The 17,055-nt window shown below is 32.6% G+C and overlaps 1 protein-coding gene across 4 annotated transcripts in view; it reads left to right on the top strand.

Annotated features, from left to right (window-relative positions):
* sntg1 (syntrophin, gamma 1) overlaps nt 1-15,687 on the top strand; it is a 73,048-nt gene extending 57,361 nt beyond the window's left edge. For all 4 annotated transcript variants that reach the window (XM_048174855.1, XM_048174856.1, XM_048174854.1 and 1 more), the window contains exons 13-19: nt 118-156; nt 665-781; nt 5,273-5,344; nt 8,426-8,578; nt 10,259-10,351; nt 14,212-14,322; nt 14,715-15,687. In XM_048174855.1, the coding sequence (XP_048030812.1) occupies nt 118-156; nt 665-781; nt 5,273-5,344; nt 8,426-8,578; nt 10,259-10,351; nt 14,212-14,322; nt 14,715-14,897 (768 nt within the window). In that variant the 3' untranslated portion in view covers nt 14,898-15,687. The remainder of the gene's footprint in view (nt 1-117; nt 157-664; nt 782-5,272; nt 5,345-8,425; nt 8,579-10,258; nt 10,352-14,211; nt 14,323-14,714) is intronic.
* Nucleotides 15,688-17,055: the final 1,368 nt, after the last annotated feature.

Below are 17,055 nucleotides of genomic sequence, written 5' to 3'. Positions count from 1 at the left end.
ACTGTTTGTAAAGGTCTACACATTAAATATAATTTATTTTATTTATTTCGATATGTATTTTTACCTAAACACATTTTCACAAATGTAATCTGTTAAATCTTTCTAACTGTATTTCAGGTGAAGAAGATAAACAGAAACTTTCCAGTAAACCAGCAGGTAAGGAAACTGAATCTGAATGGTTGAGAAGGTGCGAATTGGACCCTGAAAGAGTGACAGAAAGCCCGCAGAGATCCAGATAAAGCCCCGATAGAGAGAGTGGCTCAAGTGGTCACCGCACTTGAATGAAGTCCCACGATGATGTTTTCTGACAAGAGCCGCTGTTCTTCATGCGTTGTGACGCATGTACCCCGCAGAAAGCCAAGAGTCAAGTTCACAGGGCATCGAGATTCTCTGAACCGCCTGATGCTGTGCTCCTCAAAACGACGTGACATCACACAGACTGACAGATATTAGGTCACAGTGTCCGATTGTAGTCTGTGACCTCTCATGCAGGAGTGTTGTGGCATTTTAAATGATCAAGCTTTGAATTGGACTTAATTATTTGACGAATGTTCGATTTGATGAATGTAAGGGGAGAAATGCTGCGCAGACTAATTACTTGGTGCATCTTAGTACTTCTAGAACCTATTTGACATATTCTCTTTTGTGTTTTTCTGTCTTTTAGATCATATATATGGGCTGGGTAGACGAGAAAGAACAAGATTCTGTTCAGGACCGAATGTACACACCAAAGTTTCTTGCCTTGAGGGGTTCATCTCTCTTCAAATTTTCCGCACCTCCAGTGAGTTCTTCTGCATGATTTACTGCATCAAGAGCCTTTCAGTTTCAGTAGCTCACTTTTATATGATTTTATATTTAGCATATGCACACAATATTTGTTCTACTTGGGGCAACATTGGCTGAAAAAAATGGTGACAATTATGAAAGAACCTCAGACTCTTGTTGAAACTTTTCCTGAGTTGTTCAGTTGTTAGCAGTTCATTGCACTGAAGAATTGTTAAAGGAATACATGACCCAAAAAATCCTCAAACCTTTTTACTGTTTTTAGTGGAACACAAAAGACTTAGAGTGTGTTTGAAATAGCATAGCTACTACATTTGAATTTGAACTTACTTCGCAACTGTTAAAAAAGTATGTAGTATGATGGGTAGTATGAACGAAATTCGGACGTACTACATCCGCCACGATGTTACCGTCATGTGACCTACCAGCGTCAGTTCTGTCACTTCATTGGCATTCACAAATCCTCTCCCGTGGCCTCATGGGATAGTAAAGTGTGCATTCGCCTGTTGTTTTTTGAATACTATGTATTCAGACATACTACTCTGTTGGTGTACTGTTTCTCGCATACTATGTAGAGAAGTATTCTATTTCGGCAGTGTAAGTCCTATATGTTTGTGTTTTATTAACACAAAATTATCGTATGACTTGGAATATAGCACACAAGTCATAAAGATTACTTTTATGGAGATTTTTTTTTGTCCTTTTTGGAGCAGACGTGAACTGAACATGAACGTGAAGACTGTGAACTTTTGTTGTATGGGAAAAAGTTTATTTAAAAATTCTCCTTTCATATTCCATTAGATAAAATAACAGCATATCAGTGTTGTTATTGTAAACTAAAACTATTCAAATTGGTTTTCATTAATTGAAATAAGGCTGAAATAAAATAAAATATAAATATTCTAAAGAAAACTTAAAAAACTTAACAGAAATGAGAAATTTTGCCTTGGCAACTAAATAAAATAAGTTATAAATTATAAGTAATAAGTTATTAATAAGTATTGAAGTACTGAAACTGAAATGCCAAAGCTAAACAGAAATATATATATATATATATATATATATATATATATATATATATATATATATATATATATATATATATATATATATATATATATATTTTTTTTTTTTTGTGCTGTCAAATCGATTAATCGCATCTAATATAAAAGTAGGTTACATAATATGTGTGTGTATTTATATTATTACAATATATATATATATATTATGTATATAAATGTGTATATATACATATAATATGTACACACATATATTATGTAAACACAAACTTTTATGTTAATGCGATTAATTGTGATTAATCGAATTGACAGCACTAATATATATATATATATATATATATATATATATATATATATATAAAACTACAAATATAAAAATGTAAACTTTTAAAATATTAATGAATGCTATAATATACAAATAATACTAAAATAACATGGAATGACTTAAAACTATTTAAATTGGTTTTCATTAATTGAAATTGAAAATAAGGCTGAAATAAAATAAAATATAAATATTCTAAAGAAAACTTAAAAAACTTAACAGAAATGAGAAATTTTGCCTTGGCAACTAAATAAAATAAGTTATAAATTATAAGTAATAAGTTATTAATAAGTATTGAAGTACTAAAACTGAAATGCCAAAGCTAAACAGAAATATATATATATATATATATATATATATATATATATATATATATATATATATATATATATATATATATATAAAAGTGTAAACTTTTAAAATATTAATGAATGCTATAATATACAAATAATACTAAAATAACATGGAATGACTTAATGATGAGTAAATAATGACAAATGAACAATTTAAATGAACTGTCTCTTTAAAGAATTGTCCATTTTCACTCCTTAGTCCACATTATTTGCTTCAGTTATTATCGACTTTATGAAATCCATTAATCTGTTGAGCCTCAGGCTAAATCACCTAACCTGATGCTCTAACTCCTCTGTTCAATAAAGCCTAATCTCCATACACAATCAGCTATTAATTTAAGCGCCTTCATTATAATTCTGGGAAATAATTTGGACTAAAACATGAATGATAATCTGAGAAGTGTCTCATTATAGGTAAACCTCTCCTAATGTGGAGATAACATTGATAACAGCGGTCTTTAACTCTCGGACTCCCCCTGTATGTCACATCAGATGGTACGGTCCTGATGAAATGAGGAATTGCTGTAGTTGGTGCTTGTAGATGTTGCCACTTAATTAATTTATCCTGAAGAGATCGAGACATGAAAGAGCTTCATCCAATCTGCCATTAATCGTAATTTGATGGTGGAGTGGGAGGAAGATCAAAAGTTTGGACGTGAAAACCTATTATGAGATACGCAGATGCAAAATGACATTGGAGAGAACTTACGACGCTCAGCAGTTTGTGCAAAGGCTCTCTCAGGTTATTTCAGCTTGTTCTGAAGATGTTCTCCTCCACTCAGGGCAATAAACACTTGACATGATGCCTTTGAGGAAGGATTGGATAGAAAGTTTGATTTCAAAGCATTTTTGACATGAAAACAGTTCAGCTGCACAAAGACAATTTTGGTTAAGCTGGTTTTGTATGTTTGTTGGTCTCCAACAGTGTTCAGAACCTATTACTTCCATAATCTGACACATCTCTGAGTAACACAGGACTTTCAAGCAGAAAAAAAAAAGACTTGATATTAGCAACTGGGAATTTAGTCGATTGTGAAAAATGTCTCTATATGTCACTAGGTTGTAAAATGAAATTGAAAGGCATTTCATTTAAGATTATGGAGACCATCATTTTATTTTATGGGCAGTAACTTCATTATTAAATGCATAAGACCAGAAACATGTGTAAAAGGTTAATTATTATTATGGTCACACTTTAGATTAGGATCCAATTCTCACTATTAACTGTGACTTTTGCCTCAAAAAACTCCTAATTACTGCTTATTAATAGTAAGGTAGCTGTTAAGTTTTGGTATTGATAGGATTAGGAGATGTAAAATATGATCATGCAGAATAAGGCATTAATATGTGCTTTATAAGTACTAATAAACAGCCAATATCCTAGTAATATGCATGCTAATAAGCAACTAGTTAATAGTGAGAATTGGACCCTAAACTAAAGTGTTACCATTATTATTATTATTATGATTATTATTATCATTACATTTATTTATTAAATTAATTACAATTGACCAAATTATTTATTTAAAATAATTTCTAATATTTTTATATTTTTTATTAAAAAAACAAACAAAAAAAAATTCGGTGAAATGTCGTGCCTAACTTCATACACACAAGACCAGAAACATATTAAGTAAAAAAAGTTATTATTATTATTATTATTATTAAATTACTTTTACATTTATTTATTCAATTATATAAATTCATTTATTAATTAAAAATGAAAGAAATTAAAAATTTACAGTATAAATAAAAATTTACTTTTTTTCTTGGACAAACAAGAAACAACATGCCCTCATGCATCATACTCAATAAGACCAGAAATTAAATTATATTATATTATATTATATTATATTATATTATATTATATTATTGAATTTATATTTATTTATTTATTCAGCTCATTAAATGTATTATTTGTCAAATTATTTATTTAAAAAAAATATATTTTATATTTAGAATGTATTATTATTATCATATTGATACTAATATTTATGATAATAATAGCTAGTTTAACCAACTAGCTCAACCAAGCTGATGCACTACTCCCAAACCCTATATAACTGTCCTTTTCCATGCATCAGGGAGGTCTTTAGATGATCACCTAATGTGTGTGTGTGTGTGTGTGTGTGTGTGTGTGAGTGCGTGTTTTTGTGACATATCAGGACACAAATTTGTATAATGACATGGGTATGACATGGGTATTAAGGAAAGGGTGGCTTAAGAGGACATTACCCCATGTCCCCATTTTTCAAAAGGCTTATAAATCATAGAGAATGAGTTTATTTTGAGAAAGTAAAAATGTGCACAGTTTCCTGTGATGGGTAGGTTTAAATGTAGGGTTGGCGTAGGGCGATAGAAAATACGGTTTGTACAGTATAAAAACAATTATGCCTATGGAATGTCCCCATAATTCACAAAAACAAAACCTGTGTGTGTATGTGTTTACACAAGCAGTCTGTTTTTGACTGGTATTCTGACATTTGAAAACTCTGCTCTGAGCCACTTCAGTCAGAAGAAAACACTCCTGAGTTCTCTGTTCCATCATGATCCATCTTCACTGGCCTTTGGGTATTAGAGGTTACTGCAGATGCTCAGCGTGAGTCATCCTCATACATGAGATCTCAGGGGTTTATCCCTCTTTCATCGGCGAGCAGGACTTTGTTTATTTCATGTAGCATTTGAATCAGCCCTAGGGACACAGTGAGAGCGAGTGAATCTCGCGTTCTCTGACTGAGCTAAATAATGCACTGTCTGTGACTTCTGGAGACTGACAGCAATCTAAACTCCTCCAGGTCACCACCTGGGACTGGACCAGAGCGGAGAAAAGCTTCACCGTCTATGAGATTATGTTCAAGATACTGAAGGTACAAGTTTAAGTACTCTGGACTTTCATGCATTACAGCTGACACCTGCCTTACAAATGTGACCCTGGACCACAAAACCAGTTGTAAGTCTCACGGGTATATTTGTAGCAATAGCCAACCATGCACTGTATGGGTCAAAATTATCAATTTTTCTTTCATGCCAAAAATCGTTGGGATATTAAGTAAAGATCATGTTCCATTAAGATATTTTGTCAATTTCCTACCGTAAATATTTCAAAGATTTATTTTTGTGAGTGGATATGTGTTGCTAAGGACTTTATTTGGACAACTTTAAAGGTGATTTTCTCAATATTTTGATTTTTTTGCACTCTCAGATTCCAGATTTTCAAATAGTTGTATCTCAGACAAACCATACATCAATGGAAAGCTTATTCATTCAGCTTTCATATGCTCAATTTCGAAAAAATTTAATCTTATGACTGGTTTTGTGGTCAAGGGTCACAAATGAATACTGTGATGGTATCAGATATTTAATAGGTGACAAATCAGTGTCCTGTCCTCCTATAGGTTCTTGTTCTTTGGTTATTCATTTGAGTAAAAACAAAGTCAATTTAAGTCATTTCAATGGGCGGCCATCTTTGAAACGCCGCTATTTCAGGCATGCAAGTACAGCTCCTATCTCTTTGAATGGGGAAACATCAAATTCTTCAAAGCTGTTCACCAAGCTTATGATTAAATTTCATGTTTGAAGTCACCAATGAAATCTGACAACAACTATCTGATAAATTTTGTTTCAAAAATCATGACAATAAAACTGCATTTTTCAGGCTGGACAAACCCATGTGCGTGTGTAATCATAAGCGTGCATCTCACTTTGTACTAAAAACTGAAAAGTTTTTCATTTGCTTTTTTCGTGTACAGAAAGCAACATTGTCAAAATGATCCCCGTTCAAATGGATCCGCTGTGTTCTGCTCCCAGGCCAGTAGTAGGCGATGTCACTTTGTAAAGAAACACTACACGCCTATAGACTGAACGGGGGGAAAAAACACAGTTTTACATAAAGACGATAAAGTTTTCAAAAACTTGCACTTTTAAACCCGTTTTCAAAAGTTTGCATTTTCAGGCCCCCAAAATGCTGCTGTTGTGTAAATAAACACATTAAAATGTTCTGTTTTTAGTTGAAAATGGTGTCATGTAATAAATGCACAGGATAATGATGAACTAAACTAGACACAGGTGAGGAACACAATCAGTAACCAAGGGAACAAATGAGAACATACATGACAACCAAGGAAAACACAGGAACCACAGAATGAAAAGAAAATCAAAATAAGAGTCCTTAAAAATGAATAAACCAAACTAGCCATGACAGGACAACTTGGCTTTTGTTCTTTGTTTATATTATTTATTTTTATTTCACAAATGAGAAAAGGGTTGCCCCACCAGTAACCTTGGATGTTTCAACAACTTTTTGTATTTTCAAAGTACAAGTTTTGACACCAATAAAAAGGAATCAAGGGACATTACATATTTTATATTACAAATTACTTATTTTGTTAGTGAAAGTTCACAAAAATATATGAAGATATACACGGATGTATTCTTGTTCTAGTTTATGGATTTTCTAGATTGTTTTCTGTTTTTAAATATAGTTTGGTTATACATTAAAGGTGCCATTGAATGTTTTTTTTACAAGATGTAATATAAGTCTAAGGTGTCCCCTGAATGTGTCTGTGAAGTTTCAGCTCAAAATACCCCATAGATTTTTTTTAAATTAATTTTTTAACTGTCTATTTTGGGGCATCATTAGAAATGCGCAGATTCAGGTTGCAGTCCCTTTAAATTGCGCGCTCTCCGCCCCCGGAGCTCGCGACTGCCTTAAACAGTGCATAAACAAAGTTTACGCAGCTAATATAACCCTCAAAATGGATCTTTACAAAGTGTTCGTCATGCATACTGCATGCATGCGTCGGATTATGTGAGTATTGTATACTGTTATATTGTTTACATTTGATTCTGAATGAGTTTGAGGCTATGCTCCGTGGCTAACGGCTAATGCTACTCTGTTGGAGAGATTTATAAAGAATGAAGTTGTGTTTATGAATTATACAGACTGCAAGTGTTTAAAAAAGAAAATAGCGACGGCTCTCTTGTCTCCGTGAATACAGTAAGAAACGATGGTAACTTTAACCACATTTAACAGTACATTAGCAACATGCTAACGAAACATTTAGAAAGACAATTTACACATATCTCTAAAAATATCATGTTATCATGAATCATGTCAGTTATTATTGCTCCATCTGCCATTTTTCGCTATTGTTCTTGCTTGCTTACCTAGTCTGATGATTCAGCTGTGCTGCTCCAGATGTTCTGCCCTTGTCTAATGCCTCAATCATGGGCTGGCATATGCAAATACTGGGGGCGTACATATTAATGATCCCGACAGTTACGTAACAGTCAGTGTTTTGTTGAGATTCGCCTGTTCTTCAGAGGTCTTTTAAACAAATGAGATTTACATAAGAAGGAGGAAACAATGGAGTTTGAGACTCAATGTATGTCATTTCCATGTACTGAACTCTTGTTATTCGACTATGCCAAGATAAATTCAATTTTTAATTCTAGGGCACCTTTAATGCCTTTTTTTTCACTATTTGAAATCTTTTTTGTGTCTGAAATGAAAAAGACATGTTTGTCAAAACTGTCTGAGAATGATCCAATCATACAGTCAAACCAAAATTTATTCAGATACCTTGAACATTTCATTCATTAATTCAGTTTATTCACTATAGTTTAAAAAAATGGTAATAAAATATGACAAGATCTCAGAGTTAAACTGTGTCAGAAAAAATTATCTTAATGATGTCAGATAACACGGTCAGATCAAAGTGTCTGAATAATTTTTGGTTCCAAATTTGTATCAATTTTACTGGTAGTCCACTGTATGAAGAATTTCTGGGTATAATATGTCACAGTTTACTTGATTTTGCTATCCTCACTTACATAAATGAACTATAGTGTCCTGCACCCACTAGTAAAAATATATCAAAAATGTCTGAATAATTTTTGGTTTGACTGTACATGATGTTTAGCCATTCTAACTACATTTCTTATTTCAGGACAGTGAGCTGGTGGACAAACGCAAGCACTGCTTCAGTGTTCAGACGGACTCTGGAGAGGACATCTTCTTCAGCGTGGAGCTGGAATGTGAGCTGCTTCTGTGGGAGAAAGCCTTTCAGATGGCCACGTTCTTCGAAGTGGAACGAATACAGGTAGTGAACCCGCCAGAGTTTGCAAAAGTTAGCGCAATCTAAACTTAATTACATGTTACTCTGACAGACTAAATGAAACTCTGAAATGAAATGAGGCAATTTCACATCTAGTTCGCGGCTGCGAATCTCTGTCTTCTTGGCACGGTTAACAGACAGAGCTGAGATCAGATCGTGGCGAATAAAACTGCACCTGCCAGACAATGTTGGCTGCCATCTGAACAACACAAACTCTGAATGATTGAGGCCGTGCCAAAGAAGAGATTAAGTGTGATTTGTTAATCAGTACTTGAAGGAAACACATTGTTCAAAAAACGCACGATGAAATCACTTTTGTTTGGAGACTTTAATATAATCTAATCCTGGGTTGAATGAGTGTTTCTTCAGCTACAGGCACTTCTGTATCCCATCTGTTGTTTTCTATTAAAACGATTTCATCTTTTCCCCGTTTGTTTTGTGAAGGTCACATTTAAACATTTTTTACAGTACTTGTCATATAGATTTTTTATTGTTTTGCCCTTGTCTCTGACCCAAACATCCATGTTATCATAAAGATCTAAACAAAGCATAAAACATTTAAAATATTTAAACTTTTCAGTTTTTAATGTGTGAAAATGATGCATATTTACAGTTTTTTGTAAGCTAAAAGTACAAGATGATGTGTGAAGAAAATATCACTTAAGAACAAAATATTTTTCCAATTAATTTCCAATTTAATCTGTAATTGTGTCACAATTATGCAGTGTAAAATGTGTGAAACAGTGCTATTTTATAGATTTATTAATATTTTAAATTATCTTTTATTTTTATATTTTTAATGTTTGCTTATTTTAGTTAAATTTTTTTGTATTTTTTTTTAAATATTACTATTTATGGTTTAGTTTTAGTTTTTATTTATTTCTATAATAATTTAAGTGCTACAACTTAAACTTATTTCAGTTTCTAATTTTCGTTTAGTTTAAGTTTTTCAACTAATATTTATATTTTATTATATTTAAGCTTTATTTCAATCAACAGAAATGTTTTTAATAGTTTTATTTTTCATAATGATAAGAAAACTGGTTGTGAAAATATTATTTAATTATGTGGATTTAGGGTACATAAAATGCTATCTGTAAAATTAGCAATTTCTTTACAAAATATCCCAGAATACTTGATATATTACAATAAATAATTTGAGATTTAGTGGAAATTATATTTAACTTCTGTAATTCATGTATATAGCTTGTTGGACATTATTAGTAGACAAATTAAACTTGTGTGAAAGTCTTGTTGTGTCCACTGGATCAAAATTGTCCATAGTTGAAGAAACACCCAATGATCCATGTATTATGTATATTTCAAATACATTACATAATATGTGGCGTTTATAGTCGTGTAGCACGGAAGCAAATCTATATTCCATATTCTAGCAAGACAATAGCAGGACAATCTCCTGCTTGTTTCACATTCATGGAAAACATGGTAGCGCAAATAAAATCGCTGCCAATTTATCCCACTAAACCAAACTAACGCAGCAAAACCCGACCATGCCTCATGCCAAAAAAAACGCATGTTCATTTTTCTCCCAAAATAATTATGTTCGACACTTATCATCCTAATTAAACATTTAAGAGATGGAGTTGTTTGTGTCTGCCAGTTTGCCTGTGTCTGATTAACAATGCCAAGCATCTCCTGTTTCAGTGTAAAACATATGCTTGCATTGTGGACAGCCATCTCATGGGGCTCACCATTGATTTCAGCATGGGCTTCGTGTGCTTCGATGCTGCGTCAAAGGTCAGTTTGAATTGAATTTAAGTAAAATACGTGATATTCATTTCTCTCAAGAACTTCTCATTAGTTAGAGCTACTCTGTTGCAATGCCACACCAAACATTTTTAGACACATGCTGTCAACTGGATGTTAGGTAAACATATAAACATTTGCCTAGTAAATTTTTGATGTAGTTGTTGATAAGATTAGCACTCTGTAAAGATACTGTCACAATGTGTGCGTATTCTTAGACGGCACCAGTCTGTTATTTAAAATAATATTTTCATACAGCCAAGGTTCAGAATTAACACTTTGCATATGCCAAGTGTGAGTAAAAAGTGGCTTTGGTGTGTTAAAAATATTGCTTACCAGTTCGTCTATAACTTTAAACAGATAGTTAGAGCTGTCCAGTTTTTATTTTTGAATTTTGTGTGGGTCACACCTCTACGGAAGAGGATTAGGGCCAAGCAATAATAAAAAATGAAACCATCTTGAAATTAAAGTTGTTAAATTTCGAGAAAAAACTCGTTAAATTTCGAGAAAAAAGTCGAAATAAAATGTTGAGAATAAACTCATTTAATTACGAGAAAAAAGTCGTTAAATTACGAGAAAAAACTCGTTAAATTTCAAGAAAAAAGTCAAGATAAAATGTTGACAATACGTTTTAACTCATAATTTAATGAGTTTATTCTCAACGTTTTATCTCGACTTTTTTCTCGAGTTTAAAATTTTTTACTTTTTTCGCGAAATTTAACGACTTTTTTCTCGTAATTTAATGACTTTATTCTCAACATTTTATCTCGACTTTTTCCTCGAAATTTAACAAGTTTTTTCTTGTAATTTAACAAGTTTATTCTGAACATTTTATCTCGACTTTTTTCTCGAAATTTAACGATCTCGACTTTTTTCGAAATTTCGCGTAATTTAATGACTTTTTTCTCGTAATTTAATGACTTTATTCTCAACGTTTTATCTCGACTTTTTTCTCGAAATTTAACGAGTTTTTTCTCGTAATTTAACGAGTTTATTCTCAACGTTTTATCTCGACTTTTTTCTCAAAATTTAACGAGTTTTTTCGCGTAATTTAATGACTTTTTTCTCGTAATTTAATGACTTTATTCTCAACATTTTATCTCGACTTTTTCCTCGAAATTTAACAAGTTTTTTCTCGTAATTTAAGTTTTTTCTCGTAATTTAACGGGTTTATTCTGAACATTTTATCTCGACTTTTTTCTCGAAATTTAACGAGTTTTTTTGCGTAATTTAATGACTTTTTTCTCGTAATTTAATGACTTTATTCTCAACGTTTTATCTCGACTTTTTTCTCAAAATTTAACAAGTTTTTTTCTCCTAATTTAACGAGTTTATTCTCAACATTTTATCTCGACTTTTTTCTCGAAATTTAACGACTTTTTTCTCGTAATTTAATGACTTTATTCTCAACATTTTATCTCGACTTTTTCCTCGAAATTTAACAAGTTTTTTTCTCGTAATTTAATGAGTTTATTCTGAACATTTTTCTCGACTTTTTTCTCGACTTTTTTCTCGAAATTTAACGAGTTTTTTCTCGTAATTTAACGACTTTTTTCTCAACGTTTTATCTCGACTTTTTTCTCGAAATTTAACGTTTTTTTCTCCTAATTTAATGAGTTTATTCTCAACGTTTTATCTCGACTTTTTTCTCAAAATTTTACGATTTTTTTCTTGTAATTTAATGACTTTATTCTCAACATTTTATCTCGACTTTTTCCTCGAAATTTAACAAGTTTTTTTCTCGTAATTTAACGAGTTTATTCTGAACATTTTATCTCAACTTTTTTCTCGAAATTTAACGAGTTTTTTCGCGTAATTTAACGACTTTTTTCTTGTAATTTAATGACTTTATTCTCAACATTTTATCTCAACTTTTTTCTCGTAATTTAACGAGTTTATTCTCAACATTTTATCTCGACTTTTTTCTCGTAATTTAACGAGTTTATTCTCAACATTTTATCTCGACTTTTTTCTCGAAATTTAACATTTTTTTTTCTCGTAATTTAACGAGTTTATTCTCAACGTTTTATCTCGACTTTTTTCTCGTAATTTAACGAGTTTATTCTCAACATTTTATCTCGACTTTTTTCTCGAAATTTAACAGTTTTTTTTCTCGTAATTTAACGAGTTTATTCTCAACGTTTTATCTCGACTTTTTTCTCGAAAATTAACCATTTTTTTCTCGTAATTTAATGACTTTATTCTCAACATTTTATCTAAACTTTTTTCTCGAAATTTAACGAGTTTTTTCTCGTAATTTAATGACTTTATTCTCAACATTTTTTCTCGACTTTTTTCTCGAAATTTAACAACTTTAATCTCGAGATGGTTTTATTTTTTTATTATTGCTTGGCCCTAATCCTCTTCCGTACACCTCAAATGTGAACTTTAAAGCATTTGTGTTTTTAAGAATATACACTACTGTTCAAAAGTTTGGGCTAAGTCAAATTATTTTTTGAATGAAATACTTTTTTTTTCAGAAATGATGCATTAAATTGATCAGAAAAAGACATTTATAATGTTACAAAAGATTTCTATTTCAAATAAATGCTGTTCTTTTGAATCCTGAAAATAATGTATCTCAGTTTCCACCAACATATTAAGGTGTTTTCACAATATATAATAATCATAAATGCTTCTTGAGCAGCAAATCATCATATTAGAATAATATCTGAAGGATCATGTGACACTGAAGACTGGAGTAATGATGCTGAAAATTCAGCGTTGCATTAAAGGAATAAATTACATTTTACAATATATTCAAATAGGAAACAGTTCTTTTGTATTGTAATAATATTTCACAATATTACGGTTTTTACTATAATTTAATCACATAAATGCAGCCTTGGTGAGCATAAAAACTTTCAAAAACAATCATACTGACCCCAAACTTTTGAACGGCACTGTGTGTTGCTATAATTGCCAAGTTTGCTAAATAAGGTCTGCAATGGTTTTACGATTCATCATACACATAAACTCACATCTTTATGAAAGTAAGTCCTTATTTTTCAACAGCAGCTTCAAAATGCACTGTAGAAGTATGATTTATGTGGTAGAACAAAACATCCAAGTCTTTTCAAGCCATGTTCACCACAGACTTTATTTGAATAAAAAAAAAATCACATTTATATTCTAAAAACCCATTGGAAAAACATGAGGGAAACCAAATGCTTCTTTTCTCTCCAGGTTTAAGGATCAACTTTTACTCCAGTGGAAAATTCGGCATCAGAAGTTTATCTAGCGTGCTTAAAGCGATAGTTCAGCCAAAAATGAAAATTCTGTCATCATTTACTCACCCTCAAGTTGTTCCAAACCTGTATGAATTTCTTTGTTCTGCTGAACACAAAAGAAGATATTTGGAAGAATGTTTGTAACCAAGCAGATCTCGCCCCACATTGTATTTTTATTTGAGATCTACTTTGTTACAAACATTCTTCCAAAGATCTTCCTTTGTGAAAGTAATTCATACAGGTTTGGAACAACTTGAGGGTGAGTAAATGATGACAGAATTTTCATTTTTGGGTGAACTATCCCTTTAATATATAGGGTATCCAGTAATAGGACGTTTATTTTGCTCCAGAAGTCACATATTAAACCAGCCAGATAAAATCACAATGAGTTTCGACACTTGCGACGGTTGTATATAATGTGCCTGGTCTGTTCGAAATATGCAAAATAATTTTTTGCTAAAAAAAATGTCATTGTCAAAGGAACACAAAAAGTAATAAATAACAGCTTAATGGGCGTTATGAAATATTCAACACAAATATGAAGTAATTTTCCAAACTGAGTAGAAAATGTTTTCATGTCTGTAGAGTTATTAATGCGAATAATTTAAACCTTCATTACAGGCAGTGCTGTGGAGATATAAGTTCTCCCAGCTTAAAGGATCATCAGATGATGGAAAGAGTAAAATCAAGTTCCTGTTCCAGAATCAAGACACAAAACTTATTGAAGCAAAGGTGAGTTTACGCTGCACTTTTGTTTTTGTTATTGGCTTCATAAAGTCTGTTTATGAAGGTTCAAAATGTTTCTCACTCTTTAGCATTTTAATATACCTGAAGCGTGAAAAAAGTATTCATGGATTGTCAGCAGGAATATCATACACTTTATTGTAACCTCAATTCTTAGGAAACTTTTCGAAACATCATAATGTTGCTGGCGCAAAAGAAATAGCTGAAGGAAGCAGATAAAAATAAAGTGCGTTTATATGAGTTTCCTGTTTGATTATTTTCCCCCTGTAGGCCAAAAGTATAAGCACTTTCATGCACCAAGTTTGATTTGATTTCTGCTTGAGGCTGCCTCCTTTTTTCCAGCACACCTTCATGGTAATTTTCCCCCCTGATTCTTCCAGGAACTGGAATTCTCCAACCTCTTTGCAGTTCTCCACTGCATCCACGCGTTCTTCGCAGCCAAAGTGGCTTGTTTGGATCCCATGTTTGTGAGCAGCCGAAATGCCGCCATGGCCCCCGTGGTTTCCACGACTTCCACCTTAACCGCCCCACCACAGATATCCAAGATCAAATACACGAGCTGACAGACTCCAGTCACGGATCCTCTCCTTCCAGACATTGAAAAGGTAGGATGAGAGGAACTAAACCCGACAAACAATTGACAGACAGCGGATGTCCACTTTGAAACGGACAATTCAAGTACGTAACACTGAAATCCTCTCTATACCCTCCGGATGGGAAACTCCAGACTCAAACATGAACTGAACATTTTTAGGATTATGTTTCCAGTTGAAGATGTTCCTGGTTCGCTTTCAGCTGCAGCCATTAGAAAGTTGGACTCCTCCCCTTTGATATTCAAATGATATGAACACTTCTTTGTGTATACTTTTAAACTATTATTAAATCTGGTGATTGATTGGAATGAAGCTGTTGTGAAACTGCCATGAAGTTCCTGAGCCTCTGTTGATGCTTTTTTTACAAATAGCAATTTAGTTAACCAGAGTAATACCAGCCATCTTAAACTTACATTTACAGTAATAAACACATTTTCTGAATGTTCGTTACATATCTGCGGAGCCCCACACATGATAAAAATATATATAGATCGTGTTCACGAATTAAGAATTCGATCTCTCGTTTTAGTTCAATCGTGGCCACAAATGAAGAATTCACATGTTCACATGACTTGTTTTAGTAAATTTTGGCCACGTTTTATGAATTCATTCACTTGTTTTGATTTAAAGGAGTCCTTGATTTCACTTTTTTAACTTTAGTCAGTGTGTAATGTTGCTGTTTGAGCATAAACAACATCTGCAAAGTTACGACGCTCAAAGTTCAATGCAAAGGGAGATGTCAGTGTCAGGCTGAACACCGTTACTGACAATCCTCATTTTGGCTGCGTGAGATTCTCCTGCTTTGTTGTTGTTGAGCTGTTAAAGCTCCGCCCTCTTCTGGAAAGGGGGCCGGGAGCAGCAGCTCATTTGCATTTAAAGAGACACACACAAAAATGCTGTGTTTTTGCTCACACTCAAATAGGAGCAAATTTGACAAGCTATAATAAATGATCTGTGGGGTATTTTGAGCTGAAACTTCACAGACACATTCTGGAGACATCAGAGACTTATATTACATTTAATTAATTATTATTACAACGTGGCCACGATTTAGTAAAACAAGGAAATGATTTATTATATCATGCGCACGATTTACTTAAAACGAGAGAATGCCATGATATACGGTGGCATGAAAAAGTATGTGAACCCCTTGCAGAATCTGTGAAAATGAGAATTATTTTAATAAAATGAGAGGGATAATAAAAAAAACATGTTATGTTTTGTTTAGTACTGTCCTGAGTAAGATATTTTACATAAAAGATTTTTGCATTTAGTTCACAAGACAAAACAATAGCTGAATTTATTAAAACAACCCCATTCATAAGTATGTGAACCATTGATTCTCAATACTGTGTGTGGTTACCTGATGATCCACGACTGTTTTTATGTTTTGTGATGGTTGTTCATGAGTCTCTTGTTTGTCCTGAGCAGTTAAACTGAGCTCTGTTCTTCAGAAAAATCCTCCAGCTCCTGCAGATTCATCAGTTTTCAAGCATTTTTGCATATTTTAACCCTTTCCAGCAGTGACTGTAGGATTTTGAATTTGAAGATCAAGGTAAATTGTACTTAATGTTTCTTCCGTGAAACATGCATGTATCTTCTGTTGCTTCCAAAGGGCAGTACTAAATGAAAAACAACGATATTTAAATATAATAAGAAAAATTGTGACATCTTCATCCTGTTCAAAAGTTTTCACACCCCGACTCTGAATGCATCTTGTTTTCTTCTGGAGCATCAGTGAATGTTTGAACCTTTTTTAATAGTTGTGTTCGAGTCCCTCAGTTGTCCTCAGTGTGAAAACACAGATCTCAAAATCCTACAGTCACTGCTGGAAAGGGTTAAAATATGCAAAAATGCTTGAAAACTGAAATTTCTGCAAAACCTGGAGGAATTTTCTGAAGAACAGAGCTCAGTTTAACTGCTCAGGACAAACAAGAGACTCATGAACAACCATCACAAATCATAAAAACAGTCGTGGATCATCAGGTAACCACACACAGTATTGAGAATCAATGGTTCACATACTTATGAATGGGGTTATTTTAATAAATTCAGCTATTGTTTTGTCTTGTGAACTAAATGCAAACATCTTTTATGTAAAATATCTTACTCAGGACAGTACTAAACA

The sequence above is a fragment of the Megalobrama amblycephala genome, linkage group LG22 (assembly GCF_018812025.1).
Source record: "Megalobrama amblycephala isolate DHTTF-2021 linkage group LG22, ASM1881202v1, whole genome shotgun sequence".
Classification (NCBI taxonomy): Eukaryota; Metazoa; Chordata; class Actinopteri; order Cypriniformes; family Xenocyprididae; genus Megalobrama; species Megalobrama amblycephala.
The sequence above is the reverse complement of the archived record's forward strand: the minus strand, read 5'-3'. Positions and strand labels throughout refer to the sequence as shown.